This window comes from Halichondria panicea, chromosome 8, assembly GCF_963675165.1.
Source record: "Halichondria panicea chromosome 8, odHalPani1.1, whole genome shotgun sequence".
NCBI lineage: Eukaryota > Metazoa > Porifera > Demospongiae > Suberitida > Halichondriidae > Halichondria > Halichondria panicea.
Window position 1 is genome coordinate 6,217,317 of NC_087384.1, and position 24,180 is coordinate 6,241,496.

General features: G+C 43.2%; 4 protein-coding genes across 6 annotated transcripts in view; 2 read left to right on the plus strand and 2 right to left on the minus strand.

Moving 5' to 3' along the window:
- Window positions 1–78: 78 nt before the first annotated feature.
- Window positions 79–11,175, minus strand: LOC135340444 (uncharacterized). Its single transcript, XM_064536800.1, has 20 exons — window positions 10,689–11,175; window positions 8,159–10,461; window positions 7,774–7,858; window positions 7,656–7,706; window positions 7,496–7,603; window positions 6,388–7,009; window positions 6,191–6,243; window positions 5,907–6,056; window positions 4,916–5,475; window positions 4,276–4,449; window positions 3,687–3,878; window positions 3,170–3,388; window positions 2,839–2,885; window positions 2,423–2,647; window positions 2,030–2,187; window positions 1,709–1,860; window positions 1,603–1,659; window positions 1,329–1,460; window positions 814–1,076; window positions 79–329 (listed from the first exon to the last, which is right to left on the minus strand). Exons 1-20 carry the CDS (start codon window positions 11,173–11,175, stop codon window positions 284–286), a joined length of 6,084 nt encoding a protein of 2,027 aa, XP_064392870.1. The 3' UTR covers window positions 79–283.
- LOC135340403 (tubulin epsilon and delta complex protein 1-like) lies at window positions 11,173–12,817 on the plus strand. Its single transcript, XM_064536749.1, has 2 exons — window positions 11,173–11,289; window positions 11,346–12,817. The coding sequence occupies exon 2, from the start codon at window positions 11,349–11,351 to the stop codon at window positions 12,735–12,737; it is 1,389 nt and encodes a 462-aa protein (XP_064392819.1). The 5' UTR covers window positions 11,173–11,289; window positions 11,346–11,348; the 3' UTR covers window positions 12,738–12,817.
- LOC135340377 (ATP-dependent DNA/RNA helicase DHX36-like) lies at window positions 12,767–23,250 on the minus strand. The gene is made up of 20 exons (XM_064536712.1): window positions 23,112–23,250; window positions 22,793–23,047; window positions 22,452–22,742; window positions 22,226–22,339; window positions 21,764–21,860; window positions 21,546–21,693; window positions 21,033–21,134; window positions 20,654–20,718; window positions 20,448–20,529; window positions 19,616–20,000; window positions 19,393–19,512; window positions 18,786–18,874; window positions 16,217–16,433; window positions 15,811–15,984; window positions 15,212–15,298; window positions 14,866–14,943; window positions 14,440–14,621; window positions 13,864–14,140; window positions 13,111–13,263; window positions 12,767–12,966 (listed from the first exon to the last, which is right to left on the minus strand). The coding sequence occupies exons 1-20, from the start codon at window positions 23,124–23,126 to the stop codon at window positions 12,919–12,921; spliced, it is 2,979 nt and encodes a 992-aa protein (XP_064392782.1). The 5' UTR covers window positions 23,127–23,250; the 3' UTR covers window positions 12,767–12,918.
- A 29-nt stretch (window positions 23,251–23,279) lies between these two features.
- Window positions 23,280–24,180, plus strand: part of LOC135340375 (unconventional myosin-Ic-like) — a 55,351-nt gene continuing 54,450 nt past the window's right edge. For all 3 annotated transcript variants that reach the window (XM_064536707.1, XM_064536706.1, XM_064536708.1), the window contains exon 1: window positions 23,280–23,450. In XM_064536707.1, coding sequence (XP_064392777.1) covers window positions 23,280–23,450 — 171 coding nt within the window. The remainder of the gene's footprint in view (window positions 23,451–24,180) is intronic.

A 24,180-nucleotide genomic window follows, 5' to 3' on the forward strand; every position in this document is an offset into this window, starting at 1 on the left:
TACAGGAGAATCTGAATGCGATAATTGCACTATATGGCTATAATTATAGTCTATAATAAATTTTAAAATGTGACTTGTATGAATTAACCTAATTACTCAACAGTTATTTAAGAGATGAAAAATTGCAAACTTTGTACACAGGAATAATTATAATTATATACCGGTAGTCGAAATAAAAAGTTCCAGTGGATGATTCTATATGGGACACAACGTACAAAATATAAATAACATTATACACAAAACATAATTAAATGTATTAGTGGATGATCGAAATTGAAACAGTTTAGCACCAGTCATCATCATACACATCAGCCACTTCGTTCTGGTCCCTGCATGTGTGTGTGTGTGTGTGTGTGTGTGTTGTGTGTGTGTGTGTGTGTGTGTGTGTGTGTGTGTGTGTGTGTGTGTGTGTGAAGTGATGAGGTGTGTGTGTGTGTGTGTGTGTGTGTGTGTGTGTGTGTGTGTGTGTGTGGGAGGGGGCATCAATTACTGAATGTAAATATGTACAGGCAACCTAACGCATACCGTATAGCGGGTATATTTCGCTGATTAAGCATGTACTGCGAACATTTATACCCACGAATTTAATATCGCATGCATGCTGCAAAAAGGGCATCAATTACTGAATGTAAATATCAAGCTGACTGCTTTTTCTTTCCATAAACCTGTTACGTACACTGTTACATGTGTGTGTTATTTAGTTGTTCCACTTAAGCACGAATAACAGTGTACATGTACATGCATGGAAACCTAATGCACATTACAAGCTAAACATACAATGTAATAGCAATAATGAACCCAGACCACACCCACCTCAACAGCTGTGCCTCTCCGACCTGAGCCAGCAGCTGTGGCTCCTGATCAATGACCACACTCAACAGCTGGTCCAGATACGCCCTGTTTTTGGTCAGCTCTCTCTCTCTCTCAGCCAGTCTCGTCAGAAGCTCGTTACGAGGGACAGCTGTCACATCACTGGGAGGGGGTGTGGCAGGGGAATCCCCTGTGTGGGTGAGGTGCTCACGGAGGGTCTTCATCAGCTTCTGTTTCTCAGCTTCCAAGTGTTGAATTCTTGCACTCTGCAGACATTGTAACCATGGCATTAGAATGCTTTTATAGCGGTGTCAGAACATTATGCATTGCAAAATATTGCCTGTAGGTACACACAACCACACGAAGCAATGATTAATGAGTGGGTGTTAGTGGTATAGCAAAAGTTCATTAGTGGTACGTACATGTACATGTACATACCCGCTATACGATGTGTACAAGTCTATACTGTCACATGTACGGAGATATTATTGGGAAGACTGTACTGTGTGTTCACTCACAGCTGCCCTCTCCGTTGCCTCCACTAGTAACACCAGTTCCCTCTCCCGATCCTGCACTTGTTCCTTTGTAACCCCCTCAAGGCGATTCAGCGTCTCCCGCAGCTGCACACGAGCCCTCTCAGAATTCTTCAGCTGTGATATACATAACGTACATGTACGTATAAGTACAATGTAACAGCAAGCTATCAGAGACGCTAACTAAATGTATGTACGTACAAAGATAAGTACAATCAGGAGCAATTGATTGTGCTCCTGGTACAAAATTACTCAGTACCTGTGATTTCAAATCCAGAACACTTGCTTCAAGAATTGAAAATTCCGAATTTTGGTCCTAAAAAATGCATTATTCTAAAGCTTGAGCATACATGTAAACTACATACTTTATTCGAAGTGGAGTACTTTAGTATCTCAGCTTTGAGTCTCTCGCATTCGTTTCTCCATCTGTCGACTTCACTGGTCTGTGACTCCAGCTGTTGGCTGAGAGACACATTCAGCTTCTTGTGACGATCAGCCAACTCGTCATCCATAGAGCCTGAATGAATTAAGACATTATTTTGTATCAAAATACTACACACACGTGTGGTGGCAAGAGTGGGAGATAGTAGTTGGGAACAGTGATGGGAAAGATGGGGCAACTATAACTGTGACAGCAAAACCAGAGGTTGGGTACATGTATATATATACACATGTGTTGCACTGACTCTGATTCAAGAGTCTGTTTGCCTCCTCGCTCCTCCCATCAACTGGTCGAGCAGCGACCACTCTTAGAGCTCCTCCTTCTTGAGTCTGTTTCTTGAGCAGGGTGTTGATCTCACGTTGAGTCTGGCCAGACACACTCATCCCGTTGATCTCAAGGAGTCTAAAAAAAAATATGCAAATGTAAACATGTTATCTAAAAGAACTCAGTGATCAGTTCATGGTGCTACAGCCTGTGAGTTAGAAAAAAACATCCACTTATAAGCTTACGCGTTTCCCCCCCAAAACGGACAATTTAATTTGGCCCCAAACAAATTTTAATTTGCTGATTTAAATTCATAGCACTGTACATATTACATAGATATTACTAATAGCGGAGGACCCTTATTGTGACTCACCTGTCTCCTCTCTGAAGTCCAGCTTTAGCAGCTTCCTCGTTTACCTCCGACACTGCACAGTTGCCTAGTAACCTGCTGACTTTGATCCCATATGCCGTAGAGAGTGACCTCTCCACTCCTGACCCAGCCACGGGTGCTTGAGGTGACGCTTCCCTCTCTTGGTTGATCTCAGCTAGCACTAGTTGATACGAGGTAGAGGTGCCTAGTAGACTGTACATAGTTGACCTGTGTATGTGTGCGTAGAGATGGGCTTAGTTAGGGTTCATTCTAATTACATCATTACTCTAATTATACGAAACTTGAATAATTATTTCGCCCATAAAAATTGGAGTACTATAATTAGAATGAATAGTTATGATACATGTAGTCGATGTTGCTCTACGTGGTGTGGGCGTGGTGTGGGCGGGAGTGCTTACTGTGAGTGTTGTTCTTGTGAGCTGGACACAAGCACCAGCTGCTCCTCCTATATGCGTGCATTATTGGAAAAAGGTGATTAATTATGTGGCTTTAGCAAACGTGTACAGCACATACACACATCAGTACACTTTCAGCTGACCTGTACTGTACATATGGCTTTAGCAAAATTGAATACATGTACGCTACTACATATATATACACTGATTGACAATCAAACAAATTCAAGATTCGACGTATTTGAAATTGAAGACAGCTCTTTTGTTCAATTATGTAAACTGAATATAATTATAGCAACTATACATTCAATGGCAGCTAGCTATAGTAACTCACCTTCTTAGCTAGAGCATCCCTGAACTTAGAGACCTCCTTCTCAGCTTCGAGCAGCTCAGCAGTCTGGTGGTTATACTCGCCCTGCAGTGAGGCCAGTGCCACCTCGTGCACAGAGATGGACCTCTGGAGGGTGAGGATCCTCTCACTCGCGTCAGCATGAGGACTCACCATTATTCGATAACTGGCCAGGTCTGCTTCAAGGCTCGTGGCTATGTTGTCCTGAGATATGCATAATTATGTGCATTAGTATTTACCAGTAGGTAATCACCACGGATGGACACAAAGTTATGTGACCTTGAGCCTGAAAAGCACCATAAATACAACATTTTAGGGTAGTGTTTTTATTACTAACAAGTAGGATGCAGTTTTACAGTTCACTGTAAATTGCTACTAGCAGTAAGTACGTTAATAATGATGGCACTCGTACATTCCAAAGGTTACTGCTCTTACAAAATGCATCACATCAGATGTCTATTACTGTAACAATGACAGCTGCTTTACATGTACATGTACGTACCTTTGTCTGTCTTTCTCTGGTGAGTCTCTCTTTCTCTTTCCTCAGAGACATCATCTGCTGCTCCCTCCGGCCCAGCTCAGCTGTCAGTCGAGACACTTGCTCCTTTAGCTCCATCACCGTACGACTAGACAGGTCCTGTTGTTGTCTGGACGTCAGCTCCAGGGCTTGCAGCGTCTGCTGGAGAGCGGCAGCCTAGAACATGCAGAGAATGTACGTGGGTCAATTGAAAGCATTGTGGAATACTACAAAACCTAGTCTTCTAGCTACATTTTTGTATTATAATTTTTATATGTAAAGGCTATTAAGACCACTGGCCACTGTTAAAGTAGTTGCAGGCAAACCTATTTTAGATGAAAGTACACAACTGATATACATGTACATGCATGTACAGAGCAACCCAATTACAATGTAAGTAAGGAGAGAGTTCAAGGTTGCAAAGATAAGTTAATTGAGATAATTGTGATATATGACTTCTGAAGGCCTACAAAATGTAATCCTTCCTTTTGCTCCAAGCAAAACTTATAATTATACATATATGAGGGCTTTCAAGATAGCTCTTGATACAAATGTACCGTAAGAATAGACTCACTTGCTGAACAGACACTTGGCTGTGTTCCAGCTGCCCCCTGAGGCCATGAATAGTGTCCTCCTTCTCAGCTAGTTTCTGCTCAGCACTGTTCAGCTGTTGTCGGTGCTCCCTCAACAATCGAGACACCTTCCTAAGCTCTTTAGAGTCGTGTCTTAACTCCACCACTTCTTGGTCCTACAAGCAGGTCATGTGCATTACTGTTACACTTAGTCTAGTCTAGAGCACATTACACATGCAAACATCTCAACAAATCAAGGTTACGTAATTAACAAAATACGTACATCTACGTGTATATGTAATAGTAGCACGTACATGTATATGTACATACCTCCCTATGGGAGTGGGTGTGGGGACGAGGCTAGCATATACATGTACCTCCCTATGGGAGTGGGCATGGGGACGAGGCTAGCATATACATGTACCTCCCTATGGGAGTGGGCATGGGGACGAGGCTAGCATATACATGTACCTCCCTATGGGAGTGGGCATGGGGACGAGGCTAGCATAACATGTACAGCACAGTACTAGCAGTTCACAATGCTACGCTTAATTGCTCCCAGGTCAACATTTCAGTACCATGAACACTTATACTTATATATGTATAGGCATAAACACTATGGGGAGGGTATAATGCACTCACCAAGGTGATGTTCTTCCTCATGAGTTCCTCGTTCTCTCTCCCCCTCTCAGTGAGTTGCATCTTGAGAGAATCCACCGTCTTTGAGTACTTGGACTGTATCTCCATCAACACGTCACTCGATACCTCCCCTCCACCAGAGGCAGCTGACATGATCGCTATCTGATCCCCAAGCTTCGTCTTCTCAAAACCAAGCTGTTGCAATCTCCCCTTCATCTCAGACAAAACGCGATTATGGCTCAATTGTTCCGACTTATACCTGGCCTTAACCGATGCACACTCTTCAGAAACCAACTCAAGTTGTTGTTCAACTTTATTTTTCTCTATGAGCTCGGAATGGAAGACACTTAGCTCTCCTAAAAGCTGGTTCTTTTCCTCTGTGAGCGATCTAATCTGAGCCTCAAAGACGCCCGCATCCAGTGAGCTCATCTTTCTCTTTGTAGGGGTGGGGTGAAGTTGGATGCCCTCCTTCAGTCGTAGCTCAAAGAAGCGACTGTTTTCATCTCTCCACTGCGACTTCACTGCCACTGGAGACTCGTCTGTCCTCAGCTGTCGACTCAGACCTAAAGGAATGGAGATACGTAGTAAAACATAATTTTATGTACACCAATATATGTACATGTACATGCACAGCTGTAGCTTGTAGACCATACAGCGGGTATATTTTGAGGGTATAAATGTTCGTGGTTTTTGCTGATCAATCATCTACCGCGAACATTTATACCTTAACATCGCATGCATGTATGCATGCAGCAGAAAGGTGCTATTCCGCGAAAATTAAATCCGCAAAGCTAATGGTCATTCCGCGAAAGTTTATATCCTCGAAATATACCCGCTATACGGTATACCTGCACATGTACATGTAGGTTCAGACTATTCATAACTTGAAGTTACATACATGTAAGGCATACCAACCTTAAATAAGAAATTCCCAATCTACTAACCATGCAATCATTGCCCCTTAAACACCAGTTATACATAGCAATCGGCTTACTGCTCCTGCTGCTAGTGTCTTTATCTCTTTCCCATATCGTGTACTGTTGAGGGCTGCAGTTGTCTCCAAGGTAGGCCTTGTCCAGTGCCATGGCAACCAGGTCATCAGCAGTGGTAGTGGGGGAAATCAGGAATGACTTGTACAGAGCACCTGAAGGAAAAACATCATCAGTTTCGAAATTTGAAATTTCACGATAAACACATTGTGAATATCCTACAGTGTCTCCAGTCTACCTACTGTACATGTATATCAGTACATGCAGCCGTCATTTAAATCCTACGTACCTTCTTGCACAGTATCCATGAACAGTTTCACCAAACACTGGCTAGACGTGGAACTGCAAAAAATAAACAGAAACAAAATTAACCCATGCACACTAGCATACATTCAACTACACGTATACGTGCATATCCATATTTATTTTTGTACCACTACAGTCTCTTTCATTAAATTATTCACCATAAAAAAATCAACCACTGACCTTCTCCTTCTGTCTGAAGTACTTACACCCAGCTGCAGGGTTTGGTCCTCGCCTATTGACAGCTGTCTCGGGGACATTGATTGTTTCTTAACAATCCTCCTCTTAGGGTCTACAATCATGGCTGGTGCCTCAGGGGCAGACAACCTACTGGAACGGGGGAGGGTTCTGTTGTCAGGGGGATGTCTCGACTCCAAAATTTCAACATTGATAATGGGAATGGGTTCAGTCAGAGCTCTCTTTCTTCTGATGGTTGGTAAATCAGCAACCCAGTCCGTTGTGAGTGCTTCTCCGTTATAGTGTGGGTCAGTACCATTCTGGAAAACGGCGTTACGATAAGACTCTTGTTGCTGTGAGATAGACGACGAAATGTCTCTGTTTTGCGTGTCCATTGATACAGCCATTTGGTGTTGTCCAGTAGCGTACTCTTGCGTCTCGTCTGGATCTAGCTCATCGAGGTCTGCGAAGTTAGGAGTGGACTGTGACCTCACATAGCCGGTGTGGATGAATTGGTCAATGGCTGACGCCTCCAGTTCTATCGTGTTGTCAAGGACGTTGCCCTTGAGGGCATTCACAGCTGCCTCGAACTTCTTCCAATCCTCTGAAGTGTATTCATCCACTGACACTGTGCGTGTAGAAAAGAATGTGATTTGAATAGCCATGAATAACATTAGTACAAAAGATAAAAAATACTATCAGGAGTACATGAAGGCACTCCTGGTACTGTAAACCATAGCTGTATAACTATAGCAGAATTAAGCTACTATCTATGTAACATCCCGACCATACAACCATCATAGAGGTGGATCTGATGAGAGCCTCTTCTGGCTTCAGACTAGTGTGCAAGCCTTTTGGACCAACGTAATGGAGCTAAGTAAGCTGCTTTACATCATAGATTAAAGAAAAAGAACGGGGATTCCTCAGATTAGCGCATGCGCACTATCACCTATGCAATAGATACCAGGTCATATTCTTTCATAAAGAAAAATTGGCCTGGGACCGAGGCTACTATTTATACTGTAACATTGCATACACGTACATGTACTAAACAGTTTCTTGTTAGGCGCACAGTACACAGTACTCTGTTGGCAGCTATTGGTTGTACACTCACATTTGAAGTCATCTTCTAACTCCTCCATCGCTGAACTAGGGTTGCTCAGCTCATAGATCTTGGCAAGGAATATTTCACGAATCTCAGGACTGTCAATCTCAAGCTCATCTGTTGTGGAATATATTATAATAGTGATAAAGCTAGAGATTTGAATACCTACCAAAGAGTTGAATGTCCAATTGAACCAATCTATCGCCGGTAACATTTCGTTCTGTGTATGTGCACATGGAAAGAAATCCATTATATAATTATTGCAATAAGAGGTGATAAGTGCTCACCTCTGAAGACCTCCCTGTAAGATCCCAGTCCGACCAGCTCCAACCATTTGCATACTTGATCCACTGTCCACTTATTCGGGTCAATCTGGGAGAGAGTATAACGTACATACAGCTATTATACATAGCTAGTACTGGTAAACTGGTCAGTTCAAGTGCTGTACACTGTTACAGTAACATTAGTATAGCACACTATTATTGAAGTCAAATTGCTGATACAGACAATATTATCTACTGTAACAGTCAATCGTAAAACACAATAATTATACCACAAAAACATCTAAAACACCTACATGTAGTTGCTAGGACTGGCCACTTACGAAGCAATATTATTTACCTATAGGCAGTTAACATCTATTGCAGTTCTGTGGCAATCTTAATAACTCACCTTGTAGATCTCAGTTCCCAGGATCATAGAGCCTGGTCTCAGCCGGGTGGATCCCCTCGGTGTCAGATTGCGTAAAAACGCGACCGGGTCCCTCCTTAGATACTCGAGCGTCATCTTGCTCTGCTCCCTCACCCTCGTCAGCTGTACCTCCATCTTCTTCTCCTCTCCATGGTCTCGATCGGGGATCTGCTTCGATAAAATGTTCTCTTTCGAACCAATACTCCCGGTAAAAGTGCTGGGTGTATTTGAGGGACTATCGGGAGGGAAGAATTTCAAGGGTGTCTTTTTCGTTGGTCGATTCATTTCTTGAGATCTCGTCCCATCATTAGAGTCGTCTGATTCCAACGATATGGAGGTTGGAGATTTGGGTATGTTTCCAGGTGAAGGATTGGCCACACTTGCAGCTGCTAGGGGAGACATCGGGTGTGAACCTTGACCTTTCTTCAAGGAGCTCTTTTTGAAAATTGACCATGGTGTAGTGCGACTGGTTTTAGGGGACTCATTGCTAGAGCCAAACGAATTCAAACTCGATGTTTTTTCCAAGCTTGCCCATTTTCTTTTCTTTTTTTTACGGTGAGATACAGCTGGTAGAATGTTTCCAGTGCTTGCCGAAGCAGAGAGATCGTCATCATCTCTTATGAATTTCTTTGATTGTTTGACTTTGGGAGACCAATTTTCCCTGGCAACTCGAGTGTACCTGACGTCAGGACTGGAGGGCGGAGTTCCCTCGGAGATGACTCTGATTTGTTGGAATGTGCCAGAGTCACCGGGAGGTAAACTAAACGATTTTTCCTGTAATTGAGTTATATCCTTTCTCTTAATGTTGTGTGACGTGCTATCGGAAGAGGAGCTCAAGTCGAGCATTTCATTGCTTGAAACTGGCGAATGCTTTTGTTCCTTCGTCCTTACATCAGGTGACTCATTTTTGGAGGAGGGCTGTGACGCCCTGAGGGAATTCATTGAGTGACTAGGTTTGGACTTCAAAATACGACTTGTACTTTGCGGAGTATTGGCAGCTGGAGTTCCATGAGAGCTTACAGTCTGTCTGTTCCACACTTGATGTGCTATGTCAGTATCTGCACTAGAGAATTTAGAAGCCATTATTGTGAGCTTTCGTCTTTCTTCGAGTGAGAGTTTTGGCTCGTTTCTTTCTTCAGTATTTGGCTCCACATTCACAAGGGCATCGAAGGCTGATCTTCGTTTCATACCAGTGTCTTTCGGAGGAGAAAGCAACTTCCTCTCTCGTAATTTGACAACGTTTAGAGAGTAATCTTGATTGCCATTAGGGGTTGAGGTTTCTAAGGACCTGAAACTCGGGGTTAAACGTCCCCCTTCATTCGTCTCACTCGAGTCTAGTGACGAGACTTGAAATGTCTCGGGTACTGGGGGAGGTGCTTCTGGTAGAATAGGTGGGGGGTCCTCTGGGAGTGTGGGGGGTGGGGCATCTGGCAGATCTGGTGGAAGGGAGTCTGGGAGACTTGGAACTGACCCACTTAAACTTGAGGCATCCATTTCAAACGCATTCAGAGGACGTGGTTCTGCTTTAGTTTCTGAAATCTCTTCCATAGGAGCAGGTCTGTGTACCGCGTCTAAACCCAGTAGAGGGAGGTTGTCTGACTTGAAGCTGTCTAGTTGTAGCTGCTCACTCTTTCTTGTCCAATCATCCTTCCATTGAGACGTTCGAAACGATACTTTTGAGGAGAGAGTGTGCGATTTGGCGGGTATGTTATTTCGTACTTGGTCCACTTCCTCCGGGGGTGGGGGGAGCTCAGGTATAGGAGGGGGAGGGGCTGGTGGCAGTTCATCTTCGTCTGATTCAGGTCTTTCTTTTCTCTCAAATGGTGGGAAATGTTTTGGTTCACTTGGTGGCTCTGAAATCGAGAGTTCTGGTGTCGAATATATTTTTGGTGAATGTTCAACTGTTTTCACATTGTTCATTGGCGGCTTTACACTTGAAGGATAGGTTTCAGTTGTGTTTGCTTCCTCTGATTGTATAGAGGTGGTGGTTGTCGAGGGAGATAATGTGGGGGGTAGTGAAGAGTTAGAATTTGTCTTTGCCGCTCGTCTTTCTTTAAGCTTCTTCAATCGATCGCTGAATGAGCCAATCACAATACCTTTAGTCTGTACAGAGTTAGGTGTGCTTGTGCTGCTTTTGGAAGCTACAATTGGACTTGTTTTTGGTTGTTTCTTGGACTCGATAACATCCGACCATGCGGACTTCATCAACGGTTTGGCCGTGGTCTCGATTGGGGTGCTCGTGACGACAGGTTCCCGACTCTCTTTGGGTGCAAATAGTTCATTACCTGTACATGGGATATAGACACACAAAATAAAATAATTTCCTAAAAATTATACCACAATTAAATTCCTACCATAATACTTAATGCTACATACTACATACACTGTACACTTAGTTTGCTTACGCTGTGGTGACATCGAACACATGTCAACGGCTATTTAATAAATAGCTAGCTATAAATGTGGAGGCTATGAATTATAATTATTTTGCATCTCAAATTCCCACGCTTACCTAGTGACTCAGTGTCAGACACAGGTGGTGACGGTGGGGCACCAGGAGGGGCAGACATGGGAGGGAGGGGGGGTGGTGGTTCATCGAACATTTTTTCTCCATCTTCTTCCTCCTCCACAGCCAAAATCGGTGTTGCTGTGGTTATTGTCTCCAGGAAACCATCTTTGCTCAGACTGCTGTTCCTGGAAGGGGGTCTAACTTTCCTCTTGGGACGGTTCTTCGTGGCGTGAGAGAGCCTAGGTGGTTGCCACGAGGTTTGGTCCTCCTCAAAAGATGTGGTTGCAGAAGGGGGAGGGGCTGGTGCGTTGCTAGCACTTGGAGAGTTGTACATGCCAAGACCTCCATTCTCGCGAAGAATTTTCTGGAGCTCTAATATTTTCCCAGATGTTTTTCTCTTTGGAGGTGGAGTAGTTAGTTCGCTGTCCTCCATTGGTGGTGGTGGAGGGCTTGCGGGGAGAGGCGGGGGTGTGTCTTCTCTATCCGACATGTTGTTATGTTGCTGTCTTGGTTGCAAGATGTGTGGGCGTTGTTCACAAAACTCTAGTTGATAGTTCTAAAGACGACCTTTACCCGTTATTTCAATAGCAAAACGTTGAAAACAGTGAGTTTATTATACAGTAACACTGTACTGTATTTATTCATGGTGTCTATCTGCAGGTAATGGCTGCAAAGGTACAGCAAGGAATCAGAAGTGTGATACAAACTCTCCTTTCTCTGTTGGAGGATGCAGGAATTCCACGAATGCCTTCTGAGTCATTCAGAAAAGCAAAGTTCAACCAGCCCGAAGCAATTGCATCATTTTGGACCACCCTATTCAACATAATTGAGCTATCCAATTCCCTTGAATACTCAAAAATCACTCCCGTTATTCAACTTCCTTCGAATGAACAAATGTCCCTCTTTGTCAGAAAGCATCTCTTCACTTTGGGGTACAATCGAACGAACTTTTTTAAAAATCCAATTTGCTCAAGGGAACTTGTTTTAGCATTTTCTTGGCTGCTTTATAAGTCGGACCTTCCAAACAAGTTGACACAATTTCACCTCAGAGCAGCTAACACAGTCAGCATACCACTCAAGACTACACGGAAGTTCCTAGTGGAAACTATGGAGAAAGAAATAGAACGCTTTAAAGAAGATGTGGAACAAATTCAGAAATACATATTGAACTATGATTGTAAAGACAAAGAACAATTGGAGGCAGCATTGAAGAAACTGGAATGGCTAAAAAGAAAGATGGAGTGTCGATTTAAATCTGCTCTCTCCTCTCAACATGGCTACCAGAAACGTTCTGACAAGATACGCCAGTACACATGGCGACCATCCCATAATGAGCACCTGTCAGTACATGAAGTGTTCTTATTGCGACATCCCGAGCAGCTGTCCAATTACATGCAGAATCTGGAGAAGCACTTAATGGCACTTCAGAGACTGATGGAGTGGAAGACTTGTGAGAGTCTGTTTTGGCAATGGATGGAGAGCGTACTCGATTTAGATGAGAAAGAATTGCTCAAAGCTGATAGTTGCTCTGACGACAATGATGAGGGTGGCGGGAAGCCTGTTCTTGATCGAGAGCAGTTGGAATCAAGTCTGAGAATATTGGAGAAAGAAGTGGCTTCACTGATAGAGAGAAACAGACCACACATTGAAAAGATTAATCGCACTTGGCTTATGAAGAGTAGGAGTGTGAGGGCCGAGGATATCGAAGCTGAGCTCGCTAAGATCAATTTAACTGACAATCATAAGCCTTTAAAAATGTTCACTGAAGAAGACACAGCTTTTGTTGAGACGTTGGGGAGTGTTGATGTAGCACTACGTCTACCAGCCCGTGAGAAGTCAAGTAAGCAGCGAAGTTATCAGCTGAGCTCAACACTGGAGCAAGAGAGAGTCTGTTCCAACAGTTTGCAAGCCCTCAATGTCAAGTTGGAGCAGGTGCAGAATGAACTGGATGTTACCAAAGAGAGGGCGAAGATTGCTAAGAATGCCGTTACTAGGCAACTCGAGAGAATTGAACAAACACTCCCCCCCAATGTATGCAAGCTAGAAACATGAACTCACAACCTGTGCATGTACTATTGTCATTCAAATCAAAAATGCATAATAATATCAACAAAGTGATTGAATATTGAAATCGGAGCCATATTAAATATATACTTAATAATTATAAGAGCATGGATTCATGACATGCATGAGTGATCAATAACAATAGCAATTAAGAGCTTTATAAAGTTCATTATCTTCTGCTATGGTACAAGTGCTTCCCAGCTGCCAATCTCTCAGCCTGTACAAATGAAAAAAGATAAATCATTAACTCTGTGTTTTTGGTTTTGTACAACGAGAAATGCAGCTGATCTAAAACTCGCTATTTTCAATCATCCACGGACCTCTAGTCAGATAATTGCTATAGTGATTGCATGTGTCACACCTGACGACTGTAGTCCTCTGACGTGATGAGGTCAATGATAGCACTGATGAGTCGGGAGGTGGGTGAGGGGTGTGGCTCATGGGGACAGTACAGCTCCATACTCGGGTGGGCTATTTTCTGATGTAGCACAGAGTCCAGCTGCTCTCTCATCTCCTGCAGCAGAGTAGAGGGGCGGGGGGGTGTCACAATAATGCTTAACAATAGAGCAAATATTATATACGTATGTGGTGTTTCCCACAAAGCTAATTAGTTGGACCAGCGATCAACCCCAAACCTCATGTAAAGTTAAAACCTGTTTTGTCTATGGCAGTCACCCCTTGGGTAGACCAACAGTGCTGTATTATAGAGGGTGGCTTGCTAACAAAGCTCCAAACACATGCTATGGAGACTTTGAGGTCCATTAATCTGGTTGTATTATAGAGGGTGGCCTGCTAACAAAGCTCCAAACACATGCTATGGAGACTTTGAGGCCCATTAACCTGGCTGTATTATAGAGGGTGGGTGACCACAATACACAGGTTTCATTGTACGTACATCCTACCACAAGGTAGCCTGTTTTTGACAAATACCATGGGCTAATAGGAAATTAGCCCATGGTATTTTGAAATTATCTTTATTTTGATTGATAATAGGAAATTAATACCCTTTCAAGCTTTCAAAATCAAAATTGTTGAATTTAGACCACAGAACTCTAGCTACAAAACCACCTCCACACCCACTCATTTACCCATACACCCACTCATTCAACCACACCTTCACAAGTCTTGCAATCTTCTCTGGAGCTTGAAACACGATCCATTCATCCACGGCGATGGTCTCCTGCGTGTCGTCCCTCTGTACAGTGATCTCCCCACCAAAGAACAAGAGAGGGAGTGGTGGGATCATGGTGGAGTCGTGGATGAAGACGGCCGAACTTTTCATCTTCTGGTGGTAGATCATAAACTTGTTTGCGAAGAGGTTCTCGTCAGAGTTCACAGATTTAGGATGGAACTTGACACGACCATCTTTCTTGGTCCACAGTTTAGGGTAACTGGGGATAAACATAAAAGTACAGCTGGAATTATGACAAGTAGTTAGTTTGGGGTGTAGGTACAATGTACTGCATACTTAGTCTACTGGAACTACGGCAACAGAAAGAGTACAATAAATGTAGGCATGTGGTATCAATGATTAGAAGAGTGTCATCAGGTTGCATGGTCTAGTACACAAGTAAATAGTATAACATGCATTTCTTAAGGCCATCATATACATTGTTGCCTGAAAGCTTCCTGGTGTATGCATAATTATGATACAGATAGCCTTAAGACGCAGCCATTACAGTTCACTCACCTGCCAGGCTTGTTCTGATCGATCTTGATGACGTTAGGATAGAGCCCGGAGCACAGAACAGACTTAAGCAGCTTCACGTTCGTAGAGTTGACGTTGCTAGCAGGGTCCTTGGAGTCAGACGAGCGGATAAACCCGGTGTCATAAAGAAGACCAGCAAACTGTCCCTTCATGGTCCGCAATAGCTGCAACATAAAACAAACAAAATATTGGTAACAGTGAGTTTTGAACCCAGGGGTGGAGGATGACTACAAAATTAGAAAATAGCACAAGCAAAAACATACGGTAGCAGTGGGATTTGAACCCACGCCATCAAAATGATCATCTAGACGCTTGACCGAATGCGTTAGACCGCTCGGCCATGCTACCAGATGACTTTCATACTGTCTCTTGTCGAACGTCCATCACTTAATTAGACTAGTTGCTCACCTCAAGCGTGTTGTTGGATAGGAAGTTGTCCCAGCAGTACTGTCTTGAGTTACCGGACGATCTTGCTCTCTCCCAGCCCTGTGTGTGTGTGTGTGTGTGTGTGGGGGGGATAGGTGTGTGCGTGTGGGAGTGTGTGCGTGGTGTGAGGGGTGTGTGGGGTGTGTGCGTGCGTGTGAGAGGGGGTGGTGTGTGGTTGTGTAATCAGGTAGGGGGCTTGTGTGTGTGTGTGTGTGTGTGTGTGTGTGTGTGTGTGTGTGGGTGGTGGTGTGGGTGTAGCGGGTACAGCATGCATTGTAGCGACAAGGACTACACATACAGTGTATTCACTGTATGTATTCATTCTCACCTGAAACGCCCCCAGCAAGGCCAGGTGGTCGCTACGAGTGTCACCTGCAAACCTCCTCTTGACAGCATCAGCCTCTTCTTGCTTGTGCTGTCCAGTGCATGCATGAGTAGACACAAGAGGGCAAGTCAACATGAAACTGTACTGTCCCCGCAATACCAACATAAATGAGAATCATGTGCACTGACTGCTTTTTCACTGCTTTCACAGAGAAAATGAAAAGTCAGGAGCATTATGTGTTTATAGCATATTTTGTTTTTATACCAATTCTGCTTTTATATTTTATGCTAATTAACAAGGGGATCTTCGTTTTCAAGAACTGCTTTCAACACATGATTTACAATTGGTACAGTGTTAATAGTTATTCGATTGTATACAACACGCACGTAATTGTTATTAGTTAGAACTACAAACTAAGTAAACATACACTGCAGCTGTACGTACACGTACGAGTGAGGTCAGCTGACAATGTATGTGTATGCACATAAGTAAACCAATTAAGGAACCCCTCTCTATTAAAGGTTAAAGGTCGCATGAAAGCTGTTACACTTATCCCAAGTGAATTTTTTTTTTGGTTTTACTACAATGTACTAATGTCCCACCAGTGGTATGACAAATGGTTCCTTGAAGCCCAGAGCGCTAGTGATGGTGAGGACAGGGTCAAGACAGGAGAACATGGCGGCAAAGAGGATGATCTTCCCTATACGAGGGTTCACTGGGAGGTTGGCTAAATGGTGGCCGAGAGGGGTCAGCTGCTCGTCAGGTGTGAGCGCATTCTGTGTGTGAATGTGGGGTGTGGGGGAGAGGAGTGTGTGTGTGGGGTGTAGGGGAGAGGGGTGTGTGTGTGTGTGGGTGGGGGGGGAGAAATATTAGTAAAATTGGTAAAATTGGGGCATCCAATTTGTATAGTTACATATAATTATTGTTATATGCCATGAAAAAACTAGCCAATTCATAATTATTTTGGTATTATAATAAAAAAATACTATTAATGACCTCTTCACTTACCAAATCCTTGAGACAGCTGATTGCTGTGTTGACAGCTGTTTCCGAGGGAGGCTCGATGGCTCTACTCAAGAAAGAGAAGGCCATCCCAAGTTTGAGTATCTTTATCTGCAAGACCAATTCTTCGAGAGGTGTTCGTAACATCTCCGGCACCTGATATTCGGCCATCTTGCTGTAGCGGTGTTTGGTGTACAGGTGGAAGCACACACCGGCCTGGACTCTGTGGGGGGTAGGGGGGTAAGACATCGAGAGGGGGGGGTAAGGTGGGGGTAGTAAGGTACATGTGTGTGTGGGGGGGTAAGGGGTCGGTACGTAACTGGACTAGGAGTAATCAAAATAAATTATTGGGTGTGAGTCTCTTAACCCAAACTCAATGTATGCTTAAGCATGCAAACATGCAGTAGCTCAGTCTGAAAAACCCTCGTATTAACAATTGATAACATGTATGTAAACACTGAAAGTAATAACAAAATGATTTATGCATAATTATTAAATAAACTGTTGTGGGGAGAAGTTAATCTTGTACTATATAAGACAATATATCTAGTTTGTTTTTTAATCCGCCAGCACATAAACAAAACACTACTCATATGGTATAATATGCTGCCAAGAATAAACTTTTGATATACTACTCAGTTTTCAGGTATAATGATGTTAGATTGTGTCAGTGGGCATTGCATGCAAGAATAGTACTGCAATACAATAGAAATTGTTGCCAATAGATATTGCTCTCTGCTATACGTATATATACTGCTTATATAGTTACAGTGTAGTGTTAGCAACCGTCCCTATAGCTAGAGTACATGCACCTGTGTGTCTGTTATGAGACAAACTAACTCTACAAACGGAGGCAGCCCTCTGGTATCAAGGAATGGCTGCAAGTGCAGGTACAGAGTGAGGTGGTTCTATTCCAAGGGAACCTTTCTTGTTCTGGTCTGGATTATGCTGTTGACTATAGCTTGTTCATCAATGTTCCATGTAATCCATCATGTCAAGTTTGCAGTTCCGAAATGGCTATTTGTGATTCCACTTGTGTTTGGTTTGTTTGGAGCTGTTGTCTCAGGATGGCTAGCCGACGCTAAGCTGGGGAACTACAGAGTGATGAAATACAGTTTTGTGCTGTTGTTCCTCATAACTTTGCTTTTTAGTGCCGTCACCCTAGTTCCTGACATTGCACATTACGTGTATGTTGCGAGTGTCATGTCTTGCATAGGCGGGATTCTCTTTACAGTAGCTGGAGTAGCATGCTTGGTTACCTCACTACAACTAGGCCTGGATCAGATGCCTGATGCTTCATCTTCCAATATCACTAGTTTTATAGCCTGGTTTGTATTCAGTATCTATGCTGGTGCTTGGATTACTTATGTTTCTTATTTACCCCTTATACATGGTCCATACTGGGGTGTCCAACTTTACAGTTTGTTGCCACCTTTGTGTATGAGTGTTGTTCTTATTCTTGACTTCCTTCTTGCTAAAAAGTGGCTGATAATTGAGCCAAAGTCACCTCAGTCCCTCAAAACCATCTACCATGTTCTCAAGTTTGCAGCCAAGCACAAAGCTCCCCTCAATCGCAGTGCTCTCACATACTGGGAGGAAGACGTACCTTCAAGAATGGACCTGGGAAAGTCAAGATACGGTGGACCATTCACTACAGAGCAAGTTGAAGATGTGAAGACCATCCTACGTTTGTTACCCCTCTGCTTAACACTATGGCTTCTTGGGTGCTCACTTACAATATTCCATCCACCCCAATATGCTCCAGTATTCCCCCAATACTTGAATAGTTTTAATTCTGAATCAAAGCTTCTATCTTTCTTTACATACAACTCTTGGTGGTGTGGAATAGTTTGGACAGTCTTTTATGAGTTTGTGCTATACCCAGTGATACATAACAGGCTTCCCAGCATCCTTAGAAGAATTGGGATAATTTCTCTCTTTATCTCAGCTCTCAGTATCGTCTTTCTAATTTTGGAACTATTGCAAAACGATTACAGTGATCTAGTTGCAATTGAGTATGTCTTAAATTCAATTTCTCAGGGTTTGCTTACAATGCTGCTTTTTAGTTCCACGATGGAGTTAGTTTGTGCTCAAGCTCCATACAACATGAGAGGATTGTTTGGAGGGTGTATGGTGCTGGTGTTGTTCTCATCTCCGATTACTGGCCAGTTTTTTCCACCGAACAACACATTGACACTATATGGGGTTAGAGTAGGCATCAGTCTGCTTGGATTGGTCCTGTACTGCCTCCTGGCTCGCTGTTACAAGAGGAGAGTTAGAGACGAGGACTACAATGCACACAGAGTGGTGGAGGAGGTCTATGATCGATACTTGTCAGCTCAGCATTGATTACAGTTTATATACAGTTTAAATTACACATACATTTTCTATCTGACTATATAAACTAAATGTCCATTTGTTTATTAATTCTGTACATGTACGACTCAGATCCTTGCTTGTATAGTTGTGTGTCCACTATCAATACCGTGTATATACAGTGATATACACCATGCTTATATACTACATGCATTATACTACTTATATAGCTTTAAACAAATTGAACCTGTGTACTCACCTCCCAGCACGACCTCTCCTCTGTCTGGCAGCTGCTCTGCTCACCCAGACTGCCTCCAGGCACTCCAACTGATGTGCAGCATCGTACGTCTGCAGGGAGGACACAGGTATAGTCAGGTAAACATGTGCCCTTAAATTGACTCTGTAACTAGAGTTCTGATGGTCCAAATTGAAAGTTTAGAAGGCCGGAGCCCGTTCAGATGGTATGCTCAAATTAAATTTGGAACGGGGTATACATAATCCTATTTTCGGAAAGACCATTGGCTATAAGGTATTGTAATTGTCAAAACCAGGCCAAAAGTTAACTTTTGATTTTAATACGAAATTGAAAGACCTCTCTCTAAGCTTTCAGAAAATCAAAAAATCAACGTTATTGGGCCAACATAACTAAGTTATGGCCGTTCAAAGATGCCCTTTTAACGCTATATGCATAGGTCATGTGTATTGTGGTCACCCTAGCTATAAGCTCTCTATAATACAGCCAGGTTACTCAAAGTCTACATAATATATATAGCATGTGTTTGGACCAGAAGCAGGTCTCTTCTATTGGTCTCCCTGACCTCTATACAACACAGGCTTCACTGTACATACAATAATATTGCTGGTACCGTTTCCTTGACTTTTCCACAGTCTATCACGTACACCACATCGTCAATGGTGATACTCGTCTCCGCAATGTTGGTTGCTATGACAATCTTACGTACACCAGGAGGAGGACGATCAAACACCTATACATGTACACAAAAGCAAAAAAATTACAAATTTCGGTACTTTAACAAATTGTACAAAGCACTCTGTTTATTGATTGAGGGCGACTATTAATTGAGTTACCTGCTGTTGAAAGGCCGTGGGCATCATGGAGTGCAGAGGGATAGTGAGATAGTTACTGGACCGGAACACTGGGTTGGCTTGAAGCATGTCGTACATCTTAGTGATCGTGTCCCAACCTGGCAGGAAGATGAGAATGGCTCCGTCAGACATGGCCGTGCATATATGTCTCACTAGAGCGAGAATCAAGTGAAGGTCAATCACTTTCTCATCGAAATTTGTAAGACTTTCGATAACTGCACTTGGAAATGATCCTTCGAGGGTTTTGACGTATTCTTTCTTCTCCTCCTCTTCTTGTTGTTGCCGTAGAAACTCCTGTTTACCCTCGCCGAATCTTGATTTGTAGGGACGTGGTTTCTGTGTTCTCTGTCCTGAGGCAGACGTGTATCTGTGTGTGTGTGTGTGTGTGTGTGTGTGTGTGTGTGTGTGTGTGTGTGTGTGTGTGTGTGTGTGTGTGTGTGTGTGTGTGTGTGTGTGTTTGTGTGTGTGTGTATGTGTGTGTGTGTGTGTGTGGGTGGGTGGGTGGGTGGGGGGGCAAAGGTGGTTTATACTCGATCTCTATGCAATGCTCTCTATGACTTATAGGGGTGGTAGTTGGTATGATCCTTCACCTCCCTTGAATTGCACACCTTATAAACAACATAACCACTACAATGTACACACTGTAAAGGCTCTGTACACTAGCTACATGTAATACAGCTGTAATACACTTGAGGTCAATTAGAGTAGCATTTCTGCTTTTTGCTATTCATTTCAGGTGTGGTGAAAAGCCTTTAGGGTTGTAATCAATCTACGTAACGATAGTCATAGAGATACCGCGCGGTTGAACGCACACCTGGTCATGCTGAGAATGTCCTCAAGGAAGTACTCGGTCACTGGGTAGGTAACGTTGGGGATGTTGAACATGGGAGCATCACCTGATCAGAGGGGGGGGGGGCTAAACATAATTTAGTGAAACTAACGGAAAATTCAAAATACGTGTCATCTAGATTAGCTCAGCTTTGCCCACACACTTAATAGCAGATAGACACACTGACTCACTGAAGTACTTAGAGAAGAGCTCTGCATTAATGGTGGCACTCATGAGGATGAGCTTCAGGTCAGGTCTAGGGGGGGGGGGGGGGAAGAGAGAGAGTTGTATCAGTGAATGACTGGACTCCTCTGTACAGTGAAACCTGTCTCCCTATAAGCGGCCACCCTCTATAATACAGACAGGTTGCCCAAAGTCTCCATACATGTTAGTAGGCCACCTCTTTACTACAGCCACTGTTGGCTTGCCTAACAGTGACCACATAGAAGGTTTCACTGTGGTAGTATACTGTTACTGTATTTGTTTTATAAGCTGCTAAATAAATACAAGCCAACCAGGTTACAGTAGTAGCCGCCCGCCATTGTATCTTTAAGTACACAAGGAGATCACCTCTTAGGCAGGAGGTCCCTCATGATGATGGTGAGGAAGTCTGAGGCAACGTTCCTCTCGTGAACCTCGTCCATGATCACATGAGAAACACCTGACAACAATCTGTAAGGAGGTCAGCAACACAATCGTAACTCAATACTAACTCAAGTTACGATCACTCAAAGTTATCAAAACAATCCCATTTCAGAAAAATCACTAAGTTAAGGCTATAGCCCATGCTTTTTCTGAACATTTCGATTCGACAATCTATATCTGTCAGAATTCCCCGGCCAATCCTAGCAACTTTTCACATTCCAAATGTTTTTGTGGTACTTTCTGTCAGAAAATTGGCTTAGAAAATGGATGTAGCACACCCATACTGTATAACTTGCAATGAGCTACAAGATATTTTCTTAAACTATAAAGTTACGGGCTATCAAAATTGGCACTAGTAGTAAGACCCAGGGCTGTTTCACTAAAATATATTGACATAATTATTATAGCAAAACAAAAAGTATTTGATATTCCACTCACGGGTCACCGATGAGCTTCCTGTGCAGGATGCCTTGAGTGCAGTAGAGGATGGAGGCGCAGTCTCGAGGCATCCTGTTCTCCAGTCGTATCTGATATCCCACAGCTCTGCCTAGGGACTCCCCCCTCTCCATGGCAACACGCTGGGCAACTATAATAATAGACAAAGACAAGCACAGTCACCGACTATTCCAAGTTTGGGAGTGTATACAATAACAAACCTGAGATGGCTGATATTCTCCTCGGCTGTGTGCAGACCACCTGACATTTGGAGCCACGCCCACTGTGAATGGCCTCATCAATAATGAACTGAGGTACCTGCAATAAATACAAGAGCACAAATATAACAATACAAGCTACATGCTAATAAATTGTACAGTTACAAGAGACAAGACTTTGTGTTATTGTAACGTTACGCAATTGTTGTTATAACTAGTCATAAGCAAATAAACACAAGTTATGATTGCACAAATAGTTGAGTGTTTAGATTCACATTGGAAGGGGGAGGGTATATGTACGTACAGCAGTACTGTCATGTAGGTGTGGCCTTCATATGAAGAACAGTACACCCTCCTCACAAGTTTTAGCTTCAAACTTCAAATTGGAAGGCGGGGAGGTACATGTACAGCAGTGGGTGTCTCTCTCAAATAGATTACAATGAATGAACCTTGTACTCTCCTCACCTGGGTGGTCTTGCCGCAGCCAGTCTGTCCACTTATCACACACACCTGGTTCTCCCTCACCAGTCGCAGCACCTCCTCTCTCACTGCCCACGATGGAAGCGTCTCACGGAACTCCTGCATGAGGAGGGGGGGCAATAAAGGTTTCTTTAGCGGTTGAATAATTGTAGCTTCTCAATAATGTTTTTACTGTGCCAATTAAATAAGCTAAAATTCTGATTAAACTTACCATCATTTTCTGGTACTTGGAGTTGCTACTTTGTTTTTCCAACAGGTCTGCTTTCAGCTTCTCGTCAACAGAGGTGGGAGTGTACAGTCCAGCACCATCCACACTCTCCACTTCCATGGGATCACATGACTCGAGGACACCACTCCTCCCGGGGTCAGTGTAGCTTCTAGCAGCCGTAAAACCTGCTTGACTGGTTCGACTAGTTTCACCAGTACTAGATGATCGTCTCACATCCTGCAATATCCTCCCAATGTCCACCTCTGCCTCATGACTTATACTGACAACTGCTCGCTACAAGGGACAAAATTAGGAGCAATAATTATAATTTAACAAAAACTCACTTCGTTTTTCTCTTTTTCTTTTTTTTTTTCCTTTGATTTCTCAGCGTAGAACATTCCGATATCGCGTCCCGATAGGCCAGCCGGGCGTCCACCTCTACCACCACCACCTCTACCACCTCGGCCCCTCCCTCCTCCCCTGTTGGGACCACCACCTCCTCTCTTGCGGCTGTAACCACCACCTCTGTGGCTCATGGTGCTAGAACACTCTCTGGAGGACTGAGGGAGCTGGGTCAGTGGATAGCAGAGCCTGGTTGCCTGTAGAGGAGACCAGTATGAAGTCAACACTAGGGAGATGATGAATATAGTTTTATATGCTTACCTTGCAGAGATGCATGGATATGCATGGATACACACCTACAGGTATGCCTACCACGCCTCTCTTTCTATAGAGTTTCCTTTCACAGCTTTAGCCACAGACGGCCAGTATCTAAAGTCAGCTACAGTATAAACAGAGATAAAGAAAGGACAGAGAAGAGGTATCACCAAGATGGACAAGTCAGTGCTGATAAAGAGGCAGTCTTTCAAGTCGGGGGTCGAGAGTGCTCTGCATGCAAGAGACCAGACAGGTGTGCAGGACTTTGTACTACTGGAGGACTACACTAATGTGGAAGCTTTCTTGGACAACCTCAAGAAACGTTTCAAAGCAGACCTCATCTATGTGAGTGTGTCAGAGCTTGTACATGTACGATAGTTTGTAATTTTGATGTTGTTTTGATGTAATTTTGATGTACTTTGTTGTGGTTTCTTGTGGTTTACATTAGACCTTTTGATTGATTAATCTTTGCTGCTTCCACGCTAATACTACTCACAAAGGATATGTATACAAAAGAGCTCAAAGCGTATGTAAACAGACCGTTGAATTGCCATGTTTCATTATCAATTCTTGCGTACAATTAATGTACTAATTTTAATCACCTTTTATAGAAACGATGTACGGTCGAGTGTGTCGGGCTCTAAGCAAACTAGTAACTGATACAAAACAGCTGCCTTATATAAACTATTGACATACAAGGATACGCTGCATGGTGTGTCTGAGCTAGCTGTGCGTATACGTACATGAAGAGTGGGCGGAGCTGTACATGACATTCCTATTAAAATAGTTGTTTCAATCTACTTAGAATAAGTGTATGGGTGTGCTGCCATATCATAGCGTGTTTTGTCTCTCTAATGATGTCTGAATGTAATTGTAATTCAATAGCAGCTGCTCATAACTGAATATGGTGTTGTCTTACATGATCTTCTAATTGATCATCCCTTGTTTATACACTCTATAATAGTATCTGCTAGCAGTAAGAATACCAGGTAATATATACCAGTATATATGGCAGCAGTAAGAATACCAGGTAATACCAGTATATATATGGCAGCTCAATCAATGTCCATTCAAC

Bases quoted from the DNA above. Each gene is read 5' to 3' on its own strand.
- LOC135340444 (XM_064536800.1), bottom strand. From the start codon at position 11,175: ATGTCGGATAGAGAAGACACACCCCCGCCTCTCCCCGCAAGCCCTCCA. The intron at 6,057-6,190 runs GTACGTAGGATT...TTTTTCCTTCAG, and splicing joins CATGGATACTGTGCAAGAAG to GTGCTCTGTACAAGTCATTC. The intron at 5,476-5,906 runs GTAAGCCGATTG...CCATTCCTTTAG, and splicing joins AGACACTAGCAGCAGGAGCA to GTCTGAGTCGACAGCTGAGG.
- LOC135340403 (XM_064536749.1), top strand. From the start codon at position 11,349: ATGGCTGCAAAGGTACAGCAAGGAATCAGAAGTGTGATACAAACTCTC.
- LOC135340377 (XM_064536712.1), bottom strand. The intron at 22,743-22,792 runs GTGAGTTTTTGT...TGTCCCTTGTAG, and splicing joins AAGAAAAAGAGAAAAACGAA to CGAGCAGTTGTCAGTATAAG. The intron at 21,135-21,545 runs GTGAGTGGAATA...ACCTCCTTACAG, and splicing joins AGGAAGCTCATCGGTGACCC to ATTGTTGTCAGGTGTTTCTC.